The 24,455-nt window shown below is 31.1% G+C and overlaps 1 protein-coding gene across 2 annotated transcripts; it reads left to right on the top strand.

The window, feature by feature from the left end:
* Window positions 1-12,557: 12,557 nt before the first annotated feature.
* LOC118044103 (uncharacterized) lies at window positions 12,558-18,900 on the top strand. Of its 2 annotated transcripts, none has more exons than XM_035052264.2 (6): window positions 12,558-13,135; window positions 13,355-13,487; window positions 14,170-14,305; window positions 15,278-15,314; window positions 16,991-17,273; window positions 17,636-18,900. In XM_035052264.2, the coding sequence occupies exons 1-6, from the start codon at window positions 12,953-12,955 to the stop codon at window positions 17,677-17,679; spliced, it is 816 nt and encodes a 271-aa protein (XP_034908155.1). In that variant the 5' UTR covers window positions 12,558-12,952; the 3' UTR covers window positions 17,680-18,900. The 2 variants fall into 2 exon arrangements, with proteins under 2 accessions (XP_034908155.1, XP_034908159.1); XM_035052268.2 differs by having other exon boundaries at window positions 12,559-13,135; window positions 17,616-18,900.
* The last annotated feature ends 5,555 nt before the right edge of the window (window positions 18,901-24,455 follow it).

The raw sequence follows: 24,455 nt of genomic DNA, 5'->3' as shown, positions 1-24,455 counted from the left end.
TCGCCTGCTGTTCTTGCTCCCTTCTTTTTTCCGTTTTTTCGTGGTAGGAGTCCAAGCGTTTTCTTGTTTCTCTTGTTACATTAGGGTGGGAAAGTTAGACTCACTACTGCATCTTCAGCCCATTGTTAATGAGGCTTTTGAAGATTTGGGTGTCCAATTGCCAACCAATGTGGACAGCAAAATGGTTGGGATAAGTCACCAAATCGATCCAATGGCCAATAGGTGAAATAATGAACACCAAGTTCATGGAGCCACAAAGGTTAGAATCTCAAGGGTAATATCAGGAAGAATCTGCCCCAATGGTGGCTAGTTTTGAAATGAAGAGAATTGGTAACGGTGATCTCCTGTTAACTCGCCATGACTGATATAGTAAAAAATTTCTTATAAGATAAATTCAATAATAATAAAAAAAAATCACTAATGATAACTTAAATATGCTATACTTTGTCGTTTAAAGATGGTAAATGATTCACTTGCTTTTGAAGTAATTGTGACCCACTTGATCATCATTGAGAATCTTTTTTGATATTATTAATTTTATATCATAAATTTTTTTTAGTAATAGTAATAATATTATAATTAGAGTTTTGATATACATCCAAGATCTATTTATTTTTTCTCTCTTGCCTATTTTATATTTTTTAAAACATTGCTATTCTAAATAATAAGAAGTTATAAATGTTGTGTTTCCCAATCTCTCTCTCTCTCTCTACACACACAGTGCTATTTCATTATTATTTTTTTAAATTATACTAGTTCATCAATATTTTTAATTTATTGTGTTGATTTAAAAAAGTTCCCCAGAGGTGGACAAACTCGAATAACGCTATGTCACAAGTGTTTAAGAAAAATCCCCAAAGATTTAAAGGGCCATTTTGGATACTAGCCCAATGGCTTTTATCTCCCCATCTTCCAAGAAGGGAACGTTGTCTTGAGCAAAGTCTACTCTTGATTTAAAGCTTGGGTGATAGGTTATGTAGGTTAATATAAATTAATTTAAAAAATATTGTTTTAATTTTATTTTTTAAATTAAATTAAATTTTGATAGGATCAAACAGATCAAGTTAATCATATTTGATTGGATTAACTTTTTAATTTAAAAATAAATATATATCATGTTTTAAACCAACTAGATTTTAAGTTAATCCATAAGGTAAACCAATGATAAGCTGTCAGAGGATCCCAAGAAAAAAAGCACCATATGGATATAAGTGAAAACTGGTGGATCACATAATATTTATGCTTGTACCAACAAAAAAAACATTTTTGCCATCAGACTGTAGTTTATATTGTAATGTTTTTGTACAAAAAAATATATTCTAATTTAATTAATTATTTGGTGAATTTAGCCGATTATATCTAAGATTATGAATGCAATCAATTAAAAGTTTTACATACCATCAAATTTATTCAAATCATTTTATAATTGACTTATTAATTATTATCATTTTATTCACATTATAAAATATAATTTATAGATTAATGGTCTGAATAAATTTAATAATTTATAAGATTGTATTATTAATTGGCAGCGCAACAAATTCTCAAAAAAGAGAGCAGGCAATGGGGCCAGCAAGAAAGTGCGAAGGAGGTAAAGCTGCGAGACATGCATGTGTATGAGTCAGTCACTCGCACACTCACCCACACCTCTGCATCTTCTTCCTGAGCCTACACACGAGAGAAAGAAAGAAAGAAAGTACACTGTTTGCTAGTCTATACTCTTCTCCGAGAAAGAAAGCATCGTATAGTCTGTTTGCTACCTCTTCAATTCATAGAAATAAAAATAAAAATAAAAATACGGTGATGCCTGCTATACCCAATAATATGACAGAGAGGGCATCCATACTTTTAGAGAGAGAGAGAGAGAGAGAGAGAGAGAGTGGGGTTGCCTGGTTAGGGTTGGATGGATGATGATGCTTTCCCGTCAAAGATGTCGGAGACAGCTGCCCCATCATGCCCCACTCCTCTTCTTTTATTATTTGCTAGCCTGGACTCCTTTTCAGTATCTCTTCAACCATCAGCAAATTGTCAAACAAAACAAAACTCTTCTGTAATTTACGTTACGGTGATGTTTACTTACGGAATATTTCTTGGGTATGTTCATTGGTGCTTATTGACAGAAAGTGTCTATCTATGTCTATTAAGAGAATTAATATAATTGAAAAAAAAAAGAAAGAAAAGAAGAAAGAGAAAGAGTAAGAGAGAGGACATGACATTGCTACAATGAAATTAGAGTATATCTCTTGCTAAAATCTGTAAGTAAATCTATTATTAATATTTAAGTTATAATATGACAAACGAACTCTCATCTCCCTCCGTTTCTTCTTCTTATTATTGTGCAGAAAACAACACACATCAACTCCATAATTTATCACAAATTTTTATCATCACAAATCTGATCATCCTAACATTTAATTTGTCAACATTCTTGTTATGATTTTTTTTTAAAGTCGTCTCACCAAGTAAATAAAACCAACCATTTTTTGTTATAGTCCATTTTGAAAACGTTAATTTTTTAGCATTTTATGTAGAATATATGTGTGTTTACTTGTTTTATAGCTTTTTTCTATGGATATTTGTTGTCTGAATACATTATTTGTGCATGTTAGAGTTTGTTTGAAAATTTAAAAAATTATATTTGCTTGTAATTTTATGAAATTGAGTTTGATTATATGATATAGGTGTTTTGTAATAAAATAAATAATGTCTTATTTAATGGCTATGTTTCATATTTTATCAATTTTATTATTAAGTTGAATTTTTTGGTAAACGTGGAGGAATTTGAATTTTTATACAAAATTATTAATTATTTAAGAGTACTATAAAAATAGATTGAGTAAGTTTGAGTTAAACTAATAATAGCTAATTAGTTGGGTGCTGATAATTTGTTTAGCTCACATTATTAAGTAAAATGTGTTGCCATTAATAACAACTTTTTAAATTGTTATTTTATATGAAAATGTTTAACTAATAACAACTTTTTGCATGCTGTAGTTCTTGCGCGCGAACCAAGACTGATAAAGCTTTTTGTAGAAACTCACATGTGAAATGATAATCGTTGAAAATGGGTGCAACAACTCATAGATAGCCAAGCTCAAAAGTTCATGGTAAGTTGAATTTTCATATTTGTTTTTTTCCATAAGTTATTATTTTTTAAAATTATCTAACTGATTTTTTTTTTGGAAACATATACCACTAGATTGTAAGAGAGATACGAGGACAATCCTTCAATCCATCCGGATCTTAATTTGAATTTGTGGTTGGTTGATGGATCATCTAGTGGACTAGATAAAAATCATGTGTATGATATCTCAAACACTACGACTAATTATATGCAGACGGGCCATATTAATGTATTAACTGTTGGTTCCTTCCAATCGAGTTTAAGCTCCCATTGTTCAAAGTTCCAAGCGATTCTATGATAAAAAGTTAAAGTTCAAATGACCCAGTTTACTGCTAATACATAACAACTTAGTGATGAGATGACCAAACTTGGATAATTGTATATGGAGTTGTTGTCAAACATCGGTGGTATAAGTGGTCCACCTCCTCACCCATGCAGTCCTAGTGAAGATCTGTCTCTTCCTCTAACTTTTTTCCTCTAGATAAATTGTATTCAAATTGATGATTTTTAAATTTGTAATAAATATTTGGTTTTTTTATTTTAGTTTTATTTCTTTAATTTATTCTCTTTATTTTAATTTTTTTTAAAAGTATTAAACACATTATTTGACGGGAATACTAATGGACTAAGTTAATCAAAAAGTTCCAGAAAGTTGAAAACAATTTACATGAAATGCTACTGCCTATTATAGACAGAATCATTGACGAACTAAGTCCATCAAAAAATTCCAGAGAGTTGAAAACAAATTACATGAAATACCATTGATCATTACATTGGAATCATTGAAGATTAAGTCTTTCAGAGAGTTTTATAGAGTTAAAAAATTACAAGAAATGCCACTACCAGCACGCAAATCATTGATGGGTTAATTTCATCGATAATTTAAAATAAATCTCTGATGGCATTACCAATAGAATGATGCTGGAAAGTTTTTTTTTTTTGGCTCTTTTTTTTCCATCTAAAACTCTATCAATGATTTTATTACTAATGAAATCACTAACAAAATTGAAATCACTAATGATAAAGTTTTCTGACATGCAATTACCATCTATGATTCCATTAGTAAATTTTTCTCTGACATAATGAGTGTTTAAATATCAATGGAAAAATCTGTCGATAATATGCAAAATTCTGGTAATGTTCTATGAATGTTAGCTGTTGGTATTGTTTCTATTTATGTCATCTATGGCCCAAAATCATGCAAAATCACAAATAAAAGACTCATCCTTTTAACCATATTTGTTTTAGTAGTGTTGTATTAGGCTGTATGTTGTGTAAGCTTTCTTGCTATAAAAAGATGAAGGTGTTTATGTCCAGTAACATGTATGCATCACATGTATGCATCAAAGGTTTGTTTAACTAGCCATTATTACCAAATATAACATGTATGCACTCGTTAATGCCTTCGTATCTCCACATTGCCATTTTTGTTCGTTGCTCAAAATCTTACAAGTTGTCTTTTCTCAGGGGTAAATTTATTAATCTATATGTTATATTTATTTTCTCTGTTTTTACATGTTTTTTTTACCACGTTTATATTTAAGCTATTATATCCTTTATATATCTCAAATACTTAAATTGACACACATTCAAAGGAAAATTTAGGATTTTGCCTTTAAGCATTGTCTTGTAAATATTAATTTTAGTGTATCTAATATATGGTTTCTGACACGATCAAAAGATTGACATCTTCTTCTAAGTGCAGGAGTGTCGAAGTAATAAATAACCCGGCAAGACCAGGGTTGAACCACATGAAGGTTAATTGTATAAATTATAAATAACAATAGTACAACAACAACAACAATAACAACAATAATAGTAAGAGTAGTAATAATAATAATAGTAGTAGTAGTAGTAGTAGTAGTAGTATTAATAATAATAGTAGTAGTAGTAGTAGTATTAATAATAATAATAGTAGTAGTGGTAGTAGTAGTAGTAGTAATAATAATAATAACAATAATAATAATAATAATAATAAAGAAGAAGTTGATGAGAATTTTGAGATGGAAGATCAATGTGAGAATTAAACAATGATAAAAACAAATGTCAATGTTAGATAATCCACTAATGGTATTTCAAACAAGTATATTATAAACTCTTATTACTCAACTGAAAACTACACACAAAGGAGGTTCTAATTGGATTATAAATTATTAACATGATTACATTAATTATCTTATTCGAAAAATGCTAATACTTGTAAATATTGTCAGGTATTCATGATTATAACTTATGTTAACAACAAATCAAGTTCCTTTCATAGCACATGTGGAGGTTATACCATCCGGTTGGGCTATGAAAGTGCCAAACATTTGTTGTACCTAGTGTTATACAACACAAATCTAGATTAACCATTTAACAAGCAAAGTATTAAGAGTGAACAAGATAACAAATACAAAACATGGTAGTATCAAACATTAAAGTCCATGTTGAGTTTACACTATACTTATTCTTACACCATTAGTGTAACCTTTTCACCTTGACATAATAAACTTAGCTAAACATAATGAAGAATAGAAACATAAAATAAATAAAAATAACATAAATAAGATACAATTTAACTAAGTAAAGAAAAGGAAATGAAAAGCATAAACAAGGTATTAATGAAAGCAAAACTTAAGAATTACAAAAAATATAAAGAGAGAGCAAGAGATAGTTCTTGATTTGAACAATCAAGCTTCTAAATGCATGGAAAATGCCCCTTTTTATAGGCCAAAATTTAAAACTATTGATTTGATGACTAATTGTTGAGTGGGTGGCCAACTCTTGACTTGGTGAAAATCCTTATCTTCTTGTCTGAATAAAACGTCATTGCTAACATCAGAACTGGAATCAACTGTACTAATGAAAGTTATAGGAAATTGTCTTATCTTTCCAGGAAAAAAACAATTGAGTTCATTTGGACTTCTAGAACTCGATATATGGGCTGAACACTGAACAATTTCTGGGTTGCAGGACAGATTCAAACTTTTCTGTTGTTGCTATAATTTGGACTTGAAAACAGCCTTTTTAAATCTGGGACTCCACATGAAAGTTGTAGGCCTATGTCTTGCCTTTTTAAATCTGGGACTCCACATGAAAGTTGTAGGCCTATGTCTTCCCTTTCCATCCATATAAAGCAGACCTAAATCCGAGATCTACAGGTCTAGATATGACCCAATTACCGAACAGTGTTCCAGTTTGGACTGCACCAACATCTCTTTTCTAGGTTTGGCCATCTCTTTGTCCTTTCAATTTCAATACTTAAACTCATCAATCAATCCTTTTATTTATGTGATATGCCTGCATTTAAGATGAATATTTACCATAAATTAAAGTTATCTTATATTATTAGGTATGTTATTATAAAATATGCCTTAGTTAAGGAGTTATTGATACTTTAAGTGCAAAATAATGATATAAAACCTTGATAAAAATGCACTTTTAAGTACTAATCAGTTTCATAGGAGGAGCTATGTTAAGCGAACTTTGAAATTTTTTAGGATTGATTTGTTGTCACCTATATAGGTTGGGGACATGTTTATAACTTTACATTTATCATTTCTTTTCAATAACACAAGTCAAAATTACAAAATAAACAAGAGGTGTGGATATTTCACCATGCATGTTTAAATATGCACTGTCTCACATTTCATTGTGGAATAGAAAAATTCACTTTCTCTGAATTTTTATTTTGGTCTGCAAACTTTATTTTATTCAATTGCATTTTTTTAGACCAAATTGAAACCCAATTGCTTTTTATTCTTTAATAGAGGGTAGAATTGAAAGACGAAGGACTAATGTGAAAAAGGGAGGAAATAGGTGGCTACTTTAAATTTCATATAAAAAGTTTAGTTTGGTCCTCCTACTTTTCAGTTAATAAATAACCATTCCTTTTAGTTATCATAAATTCAATTTTCACACAAAATTTTATTTTCTTTGTTTTTCAATCCCTAACTTATGAGAGGAGAGAGAGTTGTTAGATTCAAACCTAGAGCGAGAGTTGTCAAATTCAAAATTGTTGATATTGATGTTAACGAGTTCATTCGATAATAGGAGTTTAACATTGGTTGTTTAGAACCCTATTATTACCTAAAAAACAAATCAAAGTTGAGGGAGAAAAATTTCACTTGATATGATTTTGTGTTTTTTGGAATTGTTTTGGCTTTTTTAGGTTGATAATTTTGTTTCTAGATGTTCTAAGAGTATTTGTAAGGTGTTTTTTTTTTTGTTAAAATGAGTTGAAAATTAATTTTTATGGCAAACAATGCTTTATTATTATTATTATTATTATTATTATTATTATTATTATTATTATATGATTGGTCATCTGCCTTTTAAAAGAGAAAAGAAATAAAACCAAACCCAAGCATGCTGGCTTGTGCTGGAAGGCCCATGTACCTAGGCACTTTTTTTAAAAGGCCTAGGTATGTTGGGCTCGTTTTTTTTTTTTTTTTAAACTTTTGTTTTGTTTTTAAATTTTTTATATTTTATATTCAGATAAAAACTAAATTTAAGAAAAAAAAATCTATTAAACTTGGTTGAGTAACGAGAAAAGCAACAATATCCAAGTCGATCTAATATTTTAGCATCTCAATAATTTTTTTCTCATATAAAAAATGTCATATTGAAAATCTTTTTTCAAGCATTTACTTTATTTTGAACTTGTCTTTATGCTATGTTTTTATATATATATTTTTTTCTCTCCATGAGATTAATATGTTCAAAATTGTTTTTTTACATTCTTGTCACGATAAAAATAGGTTGAAAATATGTTTTTATAGCAAAAAATACATTGCCTTGGTTTTCTAATCTTCATAATGATGGCTAGAATCTAGCAAGATAAGTGACATATCATTTGCCTCAACAGATAATGTGTCATTTGATTATTGTTTCCCCAAAAAAATCCTTACAAAGATACAAAAATAAAAATAAAACTAAACCCAGACATGTGGGCCTAGTTTGGAAGGCCCACAAATCTCGGCACTTTTTTTTAAGGGCCCAAGCGTGCGTGGCTCTTTTTATTTTATTTTTTAAATTTTGTTATTTAATATTTAGGTAAAAAAATAAATTTAAGAATTTGTTTTATTAAACGCAATTGAGACCATGACCTAGGTTGCAAGTTTAACTAGATAAGCCACAATGTCAAGATTGATATAATATGTTGTCATTTCAATATATATTTTTAAAAATATACAATATTGAATTTTTTTTCAAACATTTAGTTTATTTTGAATTTGCTTTGTGATGTGTTTTGTTTTTTCCATATGGGATTAATTTGTTCAAAATTTACTTTTACATGATTGTCATGGTTTTATAATTTGGGTCACGAGTTTAGCAAGTTAGCATGAGTTAACTCATGCTGCTTTAATATATCACCGTATCAATACTTTTTTCAGAAAAAAAGTCATCTTACTAATTTTCTAACCTTTAATTTGTTTTCTTCCAACTTCATCTTTTAGCATTTTATCCTATATTTAGATTAAAAAAGATTTTTAAAATAAAATATTAAACCCAATAGATTCCATAACCCAAATCGTGGACTTGACATGATAGGCCATGAAACTTAGGTAAATCAAATATGATTTCGTCTATATATATATATATATTTATTTAAAATGCCATACTGAATTTTTTAAGTATTTGGTTAATTTTAAATTGGTCTTCATGATATGTTTCATTTGGTTTATTTACAATTAATCGGTTTTAATTTTCCTTTTACAAGGTTTTTTTTTTCATCTTGTATTTTTTTTTAAAATTCAAACCACATTGTTATTAATTATCCAAGTTGTTAGATTTAATGACACTGCTTAAAAATCTCCCACAATCTTGATATATATATTTCAAAATAAATTAATTCTACCAATGGCAAAATGCTAGTTAATGGAATAGTTAATGTTAAAAGACATAGGTTAACTGAGAAGAATATGCCCAAGTATTTATGTGTTGAACTATGTATTTGCTCAATAAATAGTCAATAAAAGTACTAAAAGATATAGCTCGAATTGAAGTTTGGAATGAAATGAAATCAATTCTTAAATATATAAGAGTGTTTGATTGTATTTTTTATGCTCACATATCTAAAGTGAGGAAGAGTAAGCTTGATGAAAAAGAAGAAAAAACTAAGTTTTTTGGGTATAACAGTCAAGTTAAGGGTTATAAACTCTACAACCTCAGAACTAAGAATATCTTCATTAGTAGAGATATAATATTTGATAAAAAAACCACCTGAAAGTAGGGAAAAAAATTAATTTAGAAAGAGTCCAGACTCTTGATATTAAAGATACTCATGTAGCAAAAAGACCTTGATGTTGAATAAGCAATTGATGATAATAAATAAGTAATAGGTACCAAGGCTTTCCAAGAAATTTCTTAAAAATATAATCAACAACCTATGAAAACTCAAGACAGTACGATGATTGAAGAGTTACAATGCAGGAAGAAATCTATATGATTACAGAGAATCAAACTTGGGAGCTTAGATAAAATTAAAGGCAAAAAGATTATTGGTGTAACAGGATTAAAGTGAATCATGATGGATCTTTAAAGAAGCTAAAAGCAAGATGGGTTGTAAGAGGTTATTCTCAAATGCCTGGAATTAATTAATCAAAAACTTTTCACCTATAACAAGGCAAAACACTATAAGACTTTTCATTGGTCTTCCAACTCATTGGAAGAATCAAACTTGGGAGCTTAGATAAAAGACTTATAATTTTTTTTTAACTATTTATGAACTTTATTTAAGTAAAACTCTTCATCTTTCATGGCAAATTCATTTATCTCGCCAACATAGATTTAATGTTAATCCAAATTCATTCATCTTTGAAAATTTATGTAATGTTTAACAAAATTTATTCATCTTCAAAAAAGGTTTTATCAAAACCTTTATGAATATGATTGCATGTGATTGTGAATAGCTTAGAACCGTGAACAATATGCTTGGACATATTGGCCATAGGTTAAATTAAAACCCTGGTTGCTATTAAACAAAAGCTCATGAGAGCAACAATAAATAGAAAATTCATGGAAATTTATAGGATCAAGTTAAACATTGAAAATAGTAATGATATATATTAGTGTCCAACAATTTAAAAATACTAGCATTTAACTCTTTTAAAGGAGAGGTTTTCAAGAAGGAACTAACTTGTTAGTAAACAATTTTGTTTTTTTTCTTATAAATTGAGTCATGCTTTTATTTTTATTATTGGGCTCCTGAAGAGTAATGTGGATTTGAATTTTCTCTCCACATAACATAAAATCAAAAGCATTGGCTAACACCTTTTATATATCATATGTGGTTTTTAATCCAAACACATATATAATGTATCCTTGCCAAGGGAAGAAAGAATCCAACTTATACCATCTAATCATGTTGAAATAAGATAATGTAAATTAGATTATTCTCCAACCAATTGGCTATATTATTATCAATATATTATAGTGGAGTAGGTTTTGATCCTTCAACATGGTCTATAAACTGATAACAATTCAAGATGAGTGTGAATTAGGTTTACTAAATAAGACAATTGAAAAGAGTAATTTGATAAAAAAAAAGTGTTGTGTTTGAGGCATAATTGGTGTGAGTGTTAAATTGATAGACTAAAAGAATGAGAGGTTAGAGATGGAGTTGAAGGGTCTACCAAGTAGTTATATATGCTACCAAGTTAACTTTTTAGGTTTTGGAAAGAATTACTTCAATCACTCATATATTGATTTTTATTAGCCTAGATATATACACATGTTAGTTACAATAAAAAACTATATTACAATTACAAATATATCTATAATTATTTTTTATTTATCCTTAAAAGCTTTATTAGAAAACTTAGCTTTGAGACATCAAGAATTGTTTTTTCCATGTCATCATATAATGAACATATTAACATCTAATAGATAGATTAACCTAGAAGTAGGTGCTAAATAAATAAAAAAAGTAACAGTTAGTAATGTAAATATATAAAACTAAAGGTGAGACACTCAAATAAAAAATTAGTAAAAGATCGACACTTAAATTTTTATTTATTGTCGTAGTATATATTTAGCTAAAAAACAAGGCTAAAAAAAAAAAATCATTAGAGAAAATGAGGAAACTATTCTAATGTGATTTTTAGTTTAGAAGTTGGTTATGTAATAATCATCATTTAAATACTTCTACATGATATAATCTATTATGATTGCTCCTAACCTAGATAAATTCCATCCTTCAAGCCATGTTATTTACTAAGTTTAAGCATGGCTTGCTAGTGAGGTCATTTATTAAAGGTTAAACTACTTCGAACAAAATTCAAGCAAGTTGAGACTAAGACCAAGGCCTGGAAAGAGACTCAATCCTCATTCTTATCATAAACAAACATTGCTGTTTTTTTTTTTGCACCCAAGACCAAGTACAAGTTATACTATAGTTGGTATGTTGTTATATCCTTGAAATTATTTGAGTCCTATAATATTCTAGCTTTTATTTAATTATATATTTTCACCTCTCCAAATAAGGGTTTTGACACCGAATCATATTATATCTCCAAAAAGAACGTTACAATTAGGTCTATAAACTTAATTTTATATCATTTTACATCTAATTTAGTTTTATATTCATGCACTTTTGCTTCCAAAATTACCCATTTGCCATTAACCTAAGATAATGCTCAATGATGGTTCATTTATCTTGGAGATGGATTTGTAAATAATAAATAATAACTAATACAATTATGGATTAACAAAAAAACTATTATTTAAAAACTATTTTTGAACACAATAAATTTATGTATTAATCAATTTATTACTCACTTATCATTGACCTAGAATAACTCTCAATAATGATTTATTTATCCTAATTGGATTTGTGAATAATAAAGTAACTAATACATAATTGCATTAAGAGTAACATATTTTTATTAAATGTTTTTGGATGTAATAAATTCATGTATTAATCAATTTATTGTCCACTCATTATTAACCGAAAATATTTAGTTAGATTAAAACACTAACCATGAAAAGGGTAATCTAATTAAAAATAATTTACCATGAAGTTGCACACATGATACACCCCACTTCACACAAGTTAATCCGTAGGGGTTGACTGTTGACCTCCCGCGTGATTTTATCCGTCTGCCCTCGATTTCCAGAACTTCCCCGTTCCGTTTCTGCCACCAAGAACTTTTGCTCTCATCACAGCAGTTCCGTTTGGTATTTTCGTAATTAGAAGCTAAAACCGCATACCAATCAGTCATTCGACTTTCCCCCTCAAAATAATACAAAGTACAGCTATGAGGGACATAATAATGCCGCATAAACCATACCCACACTCAACACAGCACGTATATCGCACACATGATGAGCAGAACGCCAATTATCATCTTATGGTGGCAAACACACGAAATAATGGCGCGTGGGAAAGAGAAAAAGAGGCGGGGCTGCTGTTTGAGTATATAATTGATGTCCGTATTACAAGGTTGTCTTTCTTCTTTCCTCATTTTTTTTTTCTATCCATTTTTGCTCTCTCTTCCATCCCAATTCCTCTCTCTCTTTCAATCTCACTGACCTAATTGTCTCTCCTTGATCAGATATCAAGACCACCATCCGTCACCACCAAAATTCACCTCTAAAATCTAAGAAAAGATCCCTTCAAATCTAGTGGGTCTTTCTCATCTTTGGCACTTACATAACATCTAGATCGACCACCTCTATCTGTCCATATTGGGTGTCGCATAGGTTAATTTAGTCACATATTAGGTCTCATTTTGACATATACTATAAAGTTTTGTTTGCTACCGAGCTTTGGTTTTCAGCGGTACTGGTGATATCAAGAGATCTCAGGAAAGAAAAGTAGGGATAAAGAGAGAATCAAGAAAGATGACTCCAGCAAATTTGGCAGGTCAGTTTGGTGACACAACTTATACTAAGGTATTTGTTGGAGGGTTGGCTTGGGAAACTCAAAAGGAGACCATGAAGAAATACTTTGAGCAGTTTGGTGAGATCTTGGAAGCTGTTGTCATCACTGATAAGGCCACTGGCAGATCCAAAGGCTATGGATTTGTATGTCCCTCCCTTTTTTTGCTTCATCTATATATGTTTTTATCCTGCGTTTTTTATGTTGTAAGCATGCAGTTGGTGAGATCTTGGAGCTAAAGACAGATCTAGTTAAGAGTTACGCATGGAAATTACGGATTTCGAAAAAGAATCAAGAATTATACTAGGGTCCTGTCTTTTTTTTTGAGGTAGTTAATCTGGGAAAGTGTGCTGTTGCTATTTTAGGTAACTTTTCGAGAACCTGATGCTGCCATGAGGGCTTGTGTGGATGCTGCTCCAGTGATAGATGGAAGAAGAGCTAACTGTAATCTTGCATCTATGGGTGTTCAGAGATCCAAACCCTCTACCCCAAAGCATGGTATACTACTTTTACTATTTTAATTTCTCTTCCATACACTTTTTTAATGTGATCATATATATGGATATTTATGTCAATATATATATAGGATCACACATGGGTTAACATGATATATATATAAAGAAAAAGCTTTTACAACTTTTATTCATTTTACTTTTCACTGTCCTAAGTATAAACTGAGATGCTTTGATATTTTCAGAAATTTGTTATTATTTAATTATTTGGGCAAAGGTTATTAGAGTTTTGTGGATATTCATTGCTGATTAATTTGGATAAGAATTTGATGAAGGTCCAAAAACATATTCTGTTTTCGAAGAAACACATTGACAGTCGAATCATCGTGCATTGTGAATATTCTTCCTAAATGGGGGAAGGTTCTGTTCTTCGTAATTTGAACAGTCTGGACTCCATGATGTAATAACTGAGAGAGTGGATTGCCTTTTACAAGCATGCAAACAACTTAGTTTACTTGTTAAGGAAATACATCTGTGCTTTATTATTAATCCCATCAATATTATTGTTGAAGTTTATAAATAAAAGGGCTGCCAGCTTCTTCTTCTCTTTCTTCTTCTTTTTCATTTGATCTGGTGGACCTTTGATTATGTTAGCTGTTTTTCAGTTGAAAAATAACTGCTTTAGTGTAAAAATATGAAACAATAATAATAAATAAATGTTATTGCAGGAGGAGCAGGGAGGAACTTTAGGGTAATGAGCTCTTTTCAGACAGGGTTCGGAGGTGGTGTGGGCACAGCTTTTCCTCCAGCTGCATCCTTCCCTCATTATGCCATCCAACAAGGGATGCCGTATAATGTCTATGGGTATGCTAGCCTCTCTCTCTCTCTCTCTCTCTCTCTCTCTCTCTCTGTCTCTCTCTCTCTCTCTCTCATATCTTTTGGGATGCTGCATGCACGTGCATTGCCAACTCATGCAGACCCAACCCATTAAACTAGGGTGGTCGAGAGCACGCTTCATCAATCAAGCCACCTCATCATACTCTCTCTCTCTCTCTCTCTCTCTCTCTCTCTCTCACTTGGTTCGAACGAAGAGAAAGGAGAGCCATTCATTTATTTATTCCTTTCCATCATCATGTACTCACCATCCACATGCTTCTTGCTGATCGTTCCCTGAAGACTTACTACAATTGCTCAACTTGCCGGCACAAATATGACACATTATGGCTTTGACACTGTGCATTTCGACAAACAATTACAAGCACGTGGCCATCTGCTTTCTTCAAGACCCTACTAGCCCTAGATACGTCTACATGTGAATGGTGACCATGGCAATCACCATTCCTGAACTCAATTTATATATCTATAATTATGGTAGGACAGAGACCCACCTGCAACAGGCAAAGCCATGTTCAAAGTCTTGCCTCTGTACATTTTATTCATGCGTGCATATGACACCCTAAATGTTAACGCCATGCTTCTTTTTGCTTCTCACCATGGTCTCTGGTAAGAATTATATAGCTTAAATTTAAGTTTCTGCCTAAAATGGTGCATCGTGATGGAAGATCAAGTGCTAGCTAGCTGTTGCCTTGGCCCATTTATAGTCTCTGGCCGACAAATTTAATTAAACCAGAAAATAAAATGAAATAAAAGTAACCTCTTATCATTTTATGCATGCATACCCACAGATGTATGCTAGCTGAAAGGCAATCATTATACTGTTTTGGCTTCATAAGCTCCAGCTATTCTTTTTTGGAATCTTCGCTGACTCCTTTGACGTCAAGCATCGAGCACTAACTTTATTTGCTTTGTCATTTCTCTTTAATTACACCATTTCAGGTACTCTTCATACTCGCCAGACTACACATACCCAACGGTTTGTACAAATTCTTCCTTTTCTTTTGCTTTTTCCTCACTTCATCTTTGGATGCGTTTACAAGCATGCTTTTAGCAGACAGTGACTTTTCTTTTAAGGAAAAAACTTTTTATTTCAATTATTTTTACTATTTATCTTCCTTCATATAGAAGTTTCCCCTTTCTAGTTGCTCAAATGGTTTTTCCAGGAATATGTTTTGGATGACTTACTGCTTCAAAAGCCATTCCAAATCGTGTCAAAAGCACTGTACATATCGATTTGCAACATATGAAGAAAAAGTAGAGTGTTTTTACTAGGCAACTAGGCAAGGAAGAGGATGGCTACTTTTATTCATTTCCGTAAGAATCATTGATAAATTACCAGATAAAATTAATTTCTAATCCACCATTTCTCTTCGAGATTAAAGCTGGAACACATTGTAATCGAAACGAAAAAGAAGAAAAAGATAGATTTTATGTCGAACACCTGAAGTTATATAGGATAACATTTTCTTGGCTCAAAATTCCAACGTGCACACTTCTTAGACAACTATTTTGTTATGTTTTCTCTTAATGTTCAAATTGGCAAGATGTTACATGCCTGATATATTCTAAAGACAGGCACATCTTCGAGTGAAATAATCATTGTTGCAGTTCTTTTTCTTTTCCCAATCATGTAAATTATTGATGGAGAGAAATATTCATCCGATTTTGTCGTTTTTTAGGGTTAGTCAAATGCTTAGATGGTGGGTTGGGTTCTAGGTAAAAAATTTATTCACCATGCTGCCATGTTTCGCGGGGGATGTTGCTATTTTTTTATCTAGTAACATTAAACCCCGCTAGATTTATTATTAATTTATATTCTTTTTTTAATAAATGAAAGTAATATTATTTTAATTTTTTTCTAAAAGCAAATCTAACTAAATTTTAACTAAGTTTAATCAGATTAACTTTATAATAAGTTTTTATTAGTCTCAATGTAATCTAGATTTTAAATAAATTTAATAAATTAAACCGAATTAAATTCATAATCTCATACATTTTAATGAGATCAAGCTAAAATCAATAATATTGATTTTAACCTCTTATCATTTCAATTGTCGGCATGGCAAGACAATTATTCTGTACAACTTTTCTGCCACACATAGAATTCACTAAATTATTAATGTACTAACATGTAATTATAATATTAGTGTATAGTTTTTGGTTAGAGAAGGAAAATACTGTTAACATATGGTAACATTTGTACATCATGATGCCCATCATTGTATGTTGTCGATAAGCTAAACTAAAGTTAATTTAAAGCTGTTTTGTCTTGTTGTTCTTTGTCATTTTGAAAATAGACGCTTTGTGGTCCGTTCTCTGTAACACTTTCACTTTCTTCTGAAATTTCATGGACCAGCTGTGACCGCCGGCAGGGTTGTCTTTGTTAATTTGCTAGAAAGACGCCGTAGGAATAAGTTGAAACTTTTGATTTATCCTATTTCTTCGCAACATAGATTTCCTCGAAGCTAAGGTCTTAGATTCAATGCCCCAGATGTTACCACTAATCAATTTTCTTATCCAAACAAATAAATAAACCCACACTCATGCATTGCTGATATTTTTTATTGTTTTTGGGTTTTTGTACTCAATGCACAAAATAAAAGCATGGATAGATTATATATCTCTAGTGAATTGTTTGGGTTAATGGTGCAGAGCTACTACAATGTGTATGGAGGGGCAACTGCTCAGTATCCCATGTATGGAACTGGGCATGGTGGGCTGATGAATGGTTCAGCTGCAGCCTTTTACCCGTATCTACAATTTGGAGAAGGAAGTGGAGGAGCCGCCACCAGCTACCCTACGTCCGGGCAGAGCTATGGTGTCCAGTACCCATACAACCTGTTTCAGTATTCAGCCATTAATTCAACCACCGGAGGATATCCACAGCATTATGGTGCACCTATGTCTCTTGCTCCCACCGCGGCCTTGCCATCAGGTTTGCCATCTTTACGGCTTCTTCTCTTATTTATGGCCTTCACTGCATCTGCAAAATTTAGACTTTGTAAAACGAGAACAAAACTTAATTAGGTCACCAATATATAGTATTATTTCCTCTTCTGCTTAGCTAAAGAAGACAAGTGATCACATTTTCCGATGTAAAATTTTAAATTATGCAACCCAACATCCCCTTGTATTACAAATAATTTTTTAAACAAAACCTATATAGATTAACGCGATTAAGTTCTTACAGCAAGGAATGGTCCAAACAATTATTTTTTAAACAATACTTAATTAATTATGCCTTTTTTACTGGAACGAGTACTGATATCTTTGACAGTGTGTTTTGCTGTGCCACAGGCGTGACCTTGGCTCTTCAAGCTCCTCCAATTCCTCATCGCTAGAGGGGGTGTCCCAGTTTAGCCACTTCTATCCTGTGAGCTTCCTCAGCTGTTTCATTCGAGGCCTCAAATTCCTTCGACCTAACCATGGTTCTCTTTCTTTCTCTTCCTAACACAAGCCCATGTCTGGATCTTGGGCTTCTTGCACACACAAAACCCCCCATAGGGGTTGAAATCTTCTCCAAGAATCGGAGAGTCATGCATCTGTTTTCATTGCATCTTTTTGAAAGAAGGGTTCCTCCTTGAAGAGAACCAATACATGTGTATGTAATCACCGACTCAAGCTATTGGATTAGCTTGGTTGGAAAAAAGTTTCTCAATCAGTAGCCCCGGAAAGGCTAAGTAAAACAACCATTTTGTAAATTTTAGCCTAGGCAAGGCTAATCAACTTAAAAATGGTTTGCCAAAAATGTACATTCAACAAGAAAGACAGCAAACCCTTCATTTTCAAGAACAGTTTTTAAATGGATAATCCCTCCAACATGGCTAATCACCTCGAGTTGAAGAGGCAGTTTTTAGCGAAATCATGGGCATGGTTGCCCACAGTTTTTTGTGCATTAACATCTAGCTAGCTAGTCTTAGGATTTTAGAACTAGGACAGTGCAGTCATGTTTAGATAAATGCTTTTACCAACTTTACTTTTAATTAATCTTAAATGTGTTTTAACAAAAGATCTTTCCTTCGGTGAGGGAAGAAAATCTTATCAGCTCTTGTTTTTCCTTTCTTGTAAATTCAATGGGGCTAAACTTTGGGAGTTTTAGCCCATTTTAGTAAGCAATAGGAGGGGTAGTGTTTGTTTACTTTGCATTTAGTTATCTTATTACAACATCATGCTAAGAACTCCATAAATGGATTTGGAGCTCGAAGCACCCTGCATGTAACCCAGGGAGATATTTTGGTTCCCTTGGGTTCTTTTCCTCTAACCCACCAACCATGGTTAGGACTTAGGCCAGCTTCACCGATCTCTGCCGTCCCTCCCTCCCTCCCTCCCTCCCTCTCTCCCTCTCTCCCTCTCTCCAAGGAACTTTTACCTGGAGATGGACAAGAATACTTTTTATATTATGTATAAGCCTATGGTTTGGATTGTAATTAGAATGCTACTTAGGATAACATTCATTCTTCAACAATGGTGGTTGAGAATGGATATATTACTTACTTCTATGCTTTAATTTGGGACTGATATGCTTCTTCGTTAATGCTTTGCCCATGCATTAATTTTTTCAAGTTCACAATTCTGCCATGGTAAATTTTCAATATTGGCTTTGAAAATTATTATGATTTCACGGATGAAAATCTACATTAGTTTTTTTTTTTTTTAATGATTTAACCAAACTTTTGGCAACTGCTTCATCGATCACTTGGCTTCTTACAAGTGGAAAACTTGTGCAAGCAAATCTTTTCTGTTCTTTCTTGTTCAGAATAAGTAAATCTTTTCACTTTGGCATAAAATTAAAGAAGTATACGACCAATTTACAGCCAAATTTGTTGATTGTAGAAAGTGAGGGACATAACTTGGGACTAAGAAAAGCTGTATACAGCAACTCATGTTTTTTTTTTTTTATATGAAAAACGATGAGCTTTTATTAGAGAAGAGAAGCAAGACAGAACAGATCATCAAGAGAATGGAAAACTAAAGAAAAAGGATTAAATAAAATAAACTGTACGAGGAACATAGAATTAGAAGCAGGCAATGAAATCCTCCCACCTATCCAAGCTTTGCTTTGCCAAGCAACTACATTTCCTTGTCTTATGGTGTAAATGAAGCTGACTTTCCTCAAATCTTTAACTTTCATGGCAACAGAGTTGAAAAGAATTTGCATCCTCCCGAACCATAGCTTTGTTGAGCCATCACACATCCAAGAAACTGCATAGACTGAATCAAACTCCACCACCCGCTCAAATGTCTGTCCTATCTGCTGAGATGATAATGAACCTACATCCCACTTGTTCTTTGAATGCGATATTGCCCAACACAGTAAAATCTATTTCAATAGTGGGGATTTTGTTGTATTGGGAAAAATAAATTGTCCGCAGGGGGGCGTTATATGTTAAGGGGGCAGGGGAGTAGACTAAACAGGAGATAAATAGAGAAGCATGTGATGGGAAGTTTAAATTCTCAATAATAATTCAACTATCCTTGTTATGGGTGTAGGATTTACAACCCTTATCACTAGGTAGGCCAGTGACAAAGAATGAGCCAACTCAAAAACCTAATGAGCCAAGAAGTGTTCTAGGTTTAAAGCTCGAATATAAATTATACTTCATACTTAAACCTAAAAAGAGGATGGTTGAACAATAAAAAACCTAATGAGCCAATTAATCCATAATGTATTAATTAGTTTGTAGATTAAGATAAGGGTGAAGGGACACAATACATGAAGACACAAGTCCAAACAAAACCACTAACTATTGCATACATACCTCAACCCTAAACTATTGCACCAACTTTTTATATAATTGTTATCAAGCATTAAATATTCTTGTATTCTCAGGTCATAATTGGATTTATTTTCACTTAATAATGAACCACTAACTATTTAGAGTTGTTACTCTAAATGATTTTTAATAAAACAAGTATTATAGCATTTTACTCACTCCACCTTTATCTTCATTCAAGTTGATGCAGTTCATGGCTATATAATTTCCTAGTGCATATTCTTCTTCTTAAGCTTTTGATTTTTTTTTTTAATTCTACAAACACAAACACACTACACTCATTTTAAGACTTTATTCCTCCTATATTTATGCTAACTAAAGCATTAAAAGGTCTCAAGCCCAATATATAACTTGTTTTGTAGGCGTTTATGAAGTCCAAATTTAGTAGTATATCTTCAACCTTTAGCCCATTCATCAATATTAAAAAGATCTTAATCTTATAAGGTTTACCTTAAACCTTATTAGTGGTATTGTTTGTGAGGAATTCTTGAATAAAAGATATTTCCATTTATTTTTTATGTTTTTCCATGGCTAACAAGCCAGAAATTCCAGTACATGGGCACCATAAGTGCTCCATCATCATCACCAAATGTTTAGTAATTAGCTCAATAAGTGAAATACTTAACAAACTCTTTTACCTATATAAGAGTAACTATAGGCATACCTCTTCCACAACAAGTAGCTCTTCCGTTAGCACCACTTACACCCTTAAATTATGAAAACAACTCTAATTTAAAGGGGAAGTATACTAAAATGAGTAAAAAAGGGTGCCACCTTTATCAAAGCCCTTATAAAAGCCGATATCACCATCAAATTATTCAACTCAATCCTTATTTCTTTGAATTCAATTATGAAAACGGTAAAGTTAATTCCATTGTGTCCTTAATATTTTGGTCTTAATCACTAACATATATGAAAAATTCAATAGGAAAAGATATCCATAGATATTGGAAAACCATAGATTTGTAATAAATCAATCAAAATAAGATATTGTTAAATTGAAAATAAAACAATCAAGATAAGCCAAATTACAAAATTTAATGAGTACAAACTGAGACATGAGTTTGATAAGAATTAAGGACTAAACTAAATTTAAAATAAAAAACAATAAAGAAAATGCTATGCATGCAACACATGGGTTGAGATGAGGCAAAATTACTAGTTACATATATGTGTCTACCTTCGAAGTTAGTTTAGTGATAGTCTAATGGTGTTGGAAGCAAAACAATCTTATAATGGTACGACATGTGTATGTTTGGGATGAGGAATGACCACTACCTCGACAATCTTTTCTTCTCTCATCTTTATTTTTATACCTTGGTATATATGTTTTTGTTTTTTATGATTTTTTGAATTTTCCTTTTCCTCTCCCGACGTGTGTGCCATGTGTCAAGGGTAGGTTTTTTATATATTGGGTATCAATGTTGTTGATTTTTATATTTTTATTTATCTTTTTTTCTTTTAAAGGAATAAAAATTGGATGATGAAAGTCATGACTAAAGATCAATGATTGATGATTTTTATAGTACTATTATGTTTGTTAATCTGCTAAGGAACTAACTTAGAGCGCACATTTATACATGTTTGTACCTATAAATATCTAAGAGAATTTATTTATAGATTTTGTTCTTAGGTTAACTTGTATAAGGAATATAATTTGTCTTTATTATTGTTGACAAGTTTTTGACTTATTTCATTTCTTGTAAAAAATCTTTAAATGAAGCTAATACTGCCAAACTATTTTTCAAAGAAGTTGTTACTTTCTTTTATTCCATTTAAAAAGATCTTAGATAGACAATAAATTCCTTAGTCATTATTGGAAGATTTTATAGGGAGAATATGACTCCTCTAAATTTAGTAAGAAGATGTATCAACATGTAGATAGATAAATTAAATTAGAGGTGAGTAAAAAAACTAAAAAATTAATTAAATCAAGAAAATCAGAAAAAAAATAACCGAAAAAAACGAGCCGTGAAAAAAAACCGATTGGTTCGGTTTTATAAACCTGAAACTGAAAAAACCAAATCAAACAAAAAAAAAAAAAAAAAAACAAGTCAAACCGGAAAAAATCGAGGCAAAACTGGAAAAACCGAGCCAAACCGGTTTGAACTGGATTTTTGTTCTAAAAAACCAAACCGAACCGAAACCCATCAAGTTTGAACTGTTTTTTTTTTTTAAATTTTGGTTTGGTTGCTTTTTTTTATATATATAAAAACCGAACCGAACTGAAAATAATCATATTTAAATTAAATCCCTAAATAAGAGTAGATAATTTGATTGGAAGTATATGTCTAGACAAGACCAATCCATAAAATCGATGTAATTTTGATGTAAGAAATGAAATATCTGAAATGAAAAATCAAAAATTAGAATGGCAGAATCGAAACAACATTTTAATTTCAATATTATGTTTGAAATGGTGACAAAGAATCAAAATAAAATTTTTATACCTTGGTATATATGTTTTTGTTTTTTTTTATGATTTTTTGAATTTTCTTTTTCCTCTCTCAACATGTGTGACATGTGTCAAGGGTAGGTTTTATATATATTGGGTACCAATGTAGGTGATTTTTGTCTTTTTATTTATCTTTTTTTTTCTTTTAAAGGAATAAAAATTGGATGATGAAAGTTATGACTAAAAATCGATGATTGATGATTTTTATAGTACTATTATGTTTGTTAAACTGCTAAGGAACTAGCTTAGAGTACCTAGAAATATCTAAAATGATTTATTTATGGATTTTGTTCTTAGGTTAACTTGTATAAAAAAATAAAATTTATCTTTATTGTTGTTGACGAGTTTTTTAAGATGACACATTTCATTTCTTGTAAAAAGTCTTCAAATGAAGCTAATATTGCTAAACTATTTTTCAAAGAAGTTGTTACTTGTTTTTATTCCATTTAAAACGACCTTAGATAGACAATAAATTCCTTAGTCATTATTGGAAGATTTTTTAGGGAGAATATGAGTCCTCTAAATTTAGTAAGAAGATGTATCAATATGTAGATAGATAGATAAATTAAATTAGAGATGAGTAAAAAAAATCAAAAAACCGATTAAACCGAGAAAATAAAAAACAAATAACAAAAAATACAAGCCGTGAAAAAAATCAATTAGAATTTTGAAAAAAACCAACCAGTTTGGTTTTATAAGCCTGGAACCGAAAAAACTGAACAAAACCAAAAAAAATTGAAAAAAATCAAGTCAAACCGGAAAAAATCAAGCCAAAACAAAAAAAACCGAACCAAACCGGTTTGAACTGAGTTTTTGTTCTAAAAAACCAAACCGAACCAAAACCTATCGGTTTGAACCGTTTTTTTTTTTGTTTTTAATTTTTTTTTGGTTTGGTTGTTTTTTTTTTATATAAAAATCAAACCGAACTGAATTGAAAATAATTACCTCTAAATTAAATCCATAAATAAGAGTAGATAATTTGATTAGAAGTATATGTCTAGACAAGACCAATCCATAAAATCGATGTCATTTTGATGTAAGAAATGAAATATCTGAAATGAGAATAGAAAAATCAAAATTAGAATAGCAGAATTGAAATAATATTTTAATTTCAATACCATGTTTGAAATGGTGACAAAGAATCCAAATAACATTTTAATTTCAATACTATGTTTGAAATGGTGACAAAGAACAATTTTAATTTTAATTCTTCAATGTTTTATTTTTAAAATAAAAAGGAATAATGACGAACAAAATAATTTTATTAACTGTGACACAGTTGTAAAAATAATAAAAGTGATAATGTTGGTGTGGTGATAATTGAGAAAAAGGAGTGATGATAATATAGTTTGGAAATCCGGTCTGATTTGCGGTGATTTGGAACTTGGCCGATCCAGGGTTGGAACCAGGCTGAGTTGAAGAAAAAATAGAGAAAAGAAAAACACGGTATGACCCGGCTGACCTGGTGAGTTGTCCCAACAACCCGGCAAGACCTGATAAAAGAACTGGTTGCAACCCGTTGACTTTTGTGTTTTTATTAAAATAATTATTTTTTGATTAAAAAAAATTGACCTTGACGATCCGGTCAAAACCCGATGACTCGATCAAAATCCAATGACACGATCAAAACTTATAATTTAGGTTTTGAACCGGGTAGCTTATCGAACCGAATTTAAGAACTATGGAAGGTAGGGTAGTAATAAAATATACTAGTAACTATATTGTTGACCGACCGAAGTCTTCTCTAGTTTATTTTATTTACGTTGCTAAGTCCATGGTTTTTTTATTTCGGTTGGTCAAGGTCTTCTCCAGTAACTTTTCTTTGACTGAAACGTACTCAAATCCCTTGAATTATCGGTCAAAGAGAATACTCTTATTATTAATTGTT

Source organism: Populus alba, chromosome 19, assembly GCF_005239225.2.
Source record: "Populus alba chromosome 19, ASM523922v2, whole genome shotgun sequence".
In the NCBI taxonomy this organism is placed as follows: domain Eukaryota; kingdom Viridiplantae; phylum Streptophyta; class Magnoliopsida; order Malpighiales; family Salicaceae; genus Populus; species Populus alba.
The sequence above is the reverse complement of the archived record's forward strand: the minus strand, read 5'-3'. Positions and strand labels throughout refer to the sequence as shown.

Coding starts and splice junctions, on each gene's coding strand:
- LOC118044103 (XM_035052264.2), top strand. CDS start 12,953: ATGACTCCAGCAAATTTGGCAGGTCAGTTTGGTGACACAACTTATACT. Junction 14,306..15,277: donor ATGCCGTATAATGTCTATGG/GTATGCTAGCCT, acceptor ACACCATTTCAG/GTACTCTTCATACTCGCCAG. Junction 17,274..17,635: donor CACCGCGGCCTTGCCATCAG/GTTTGCCATCTT, acceptor GCTGTGCCACAG/GCGTGACCTTGGCTCTTCAA.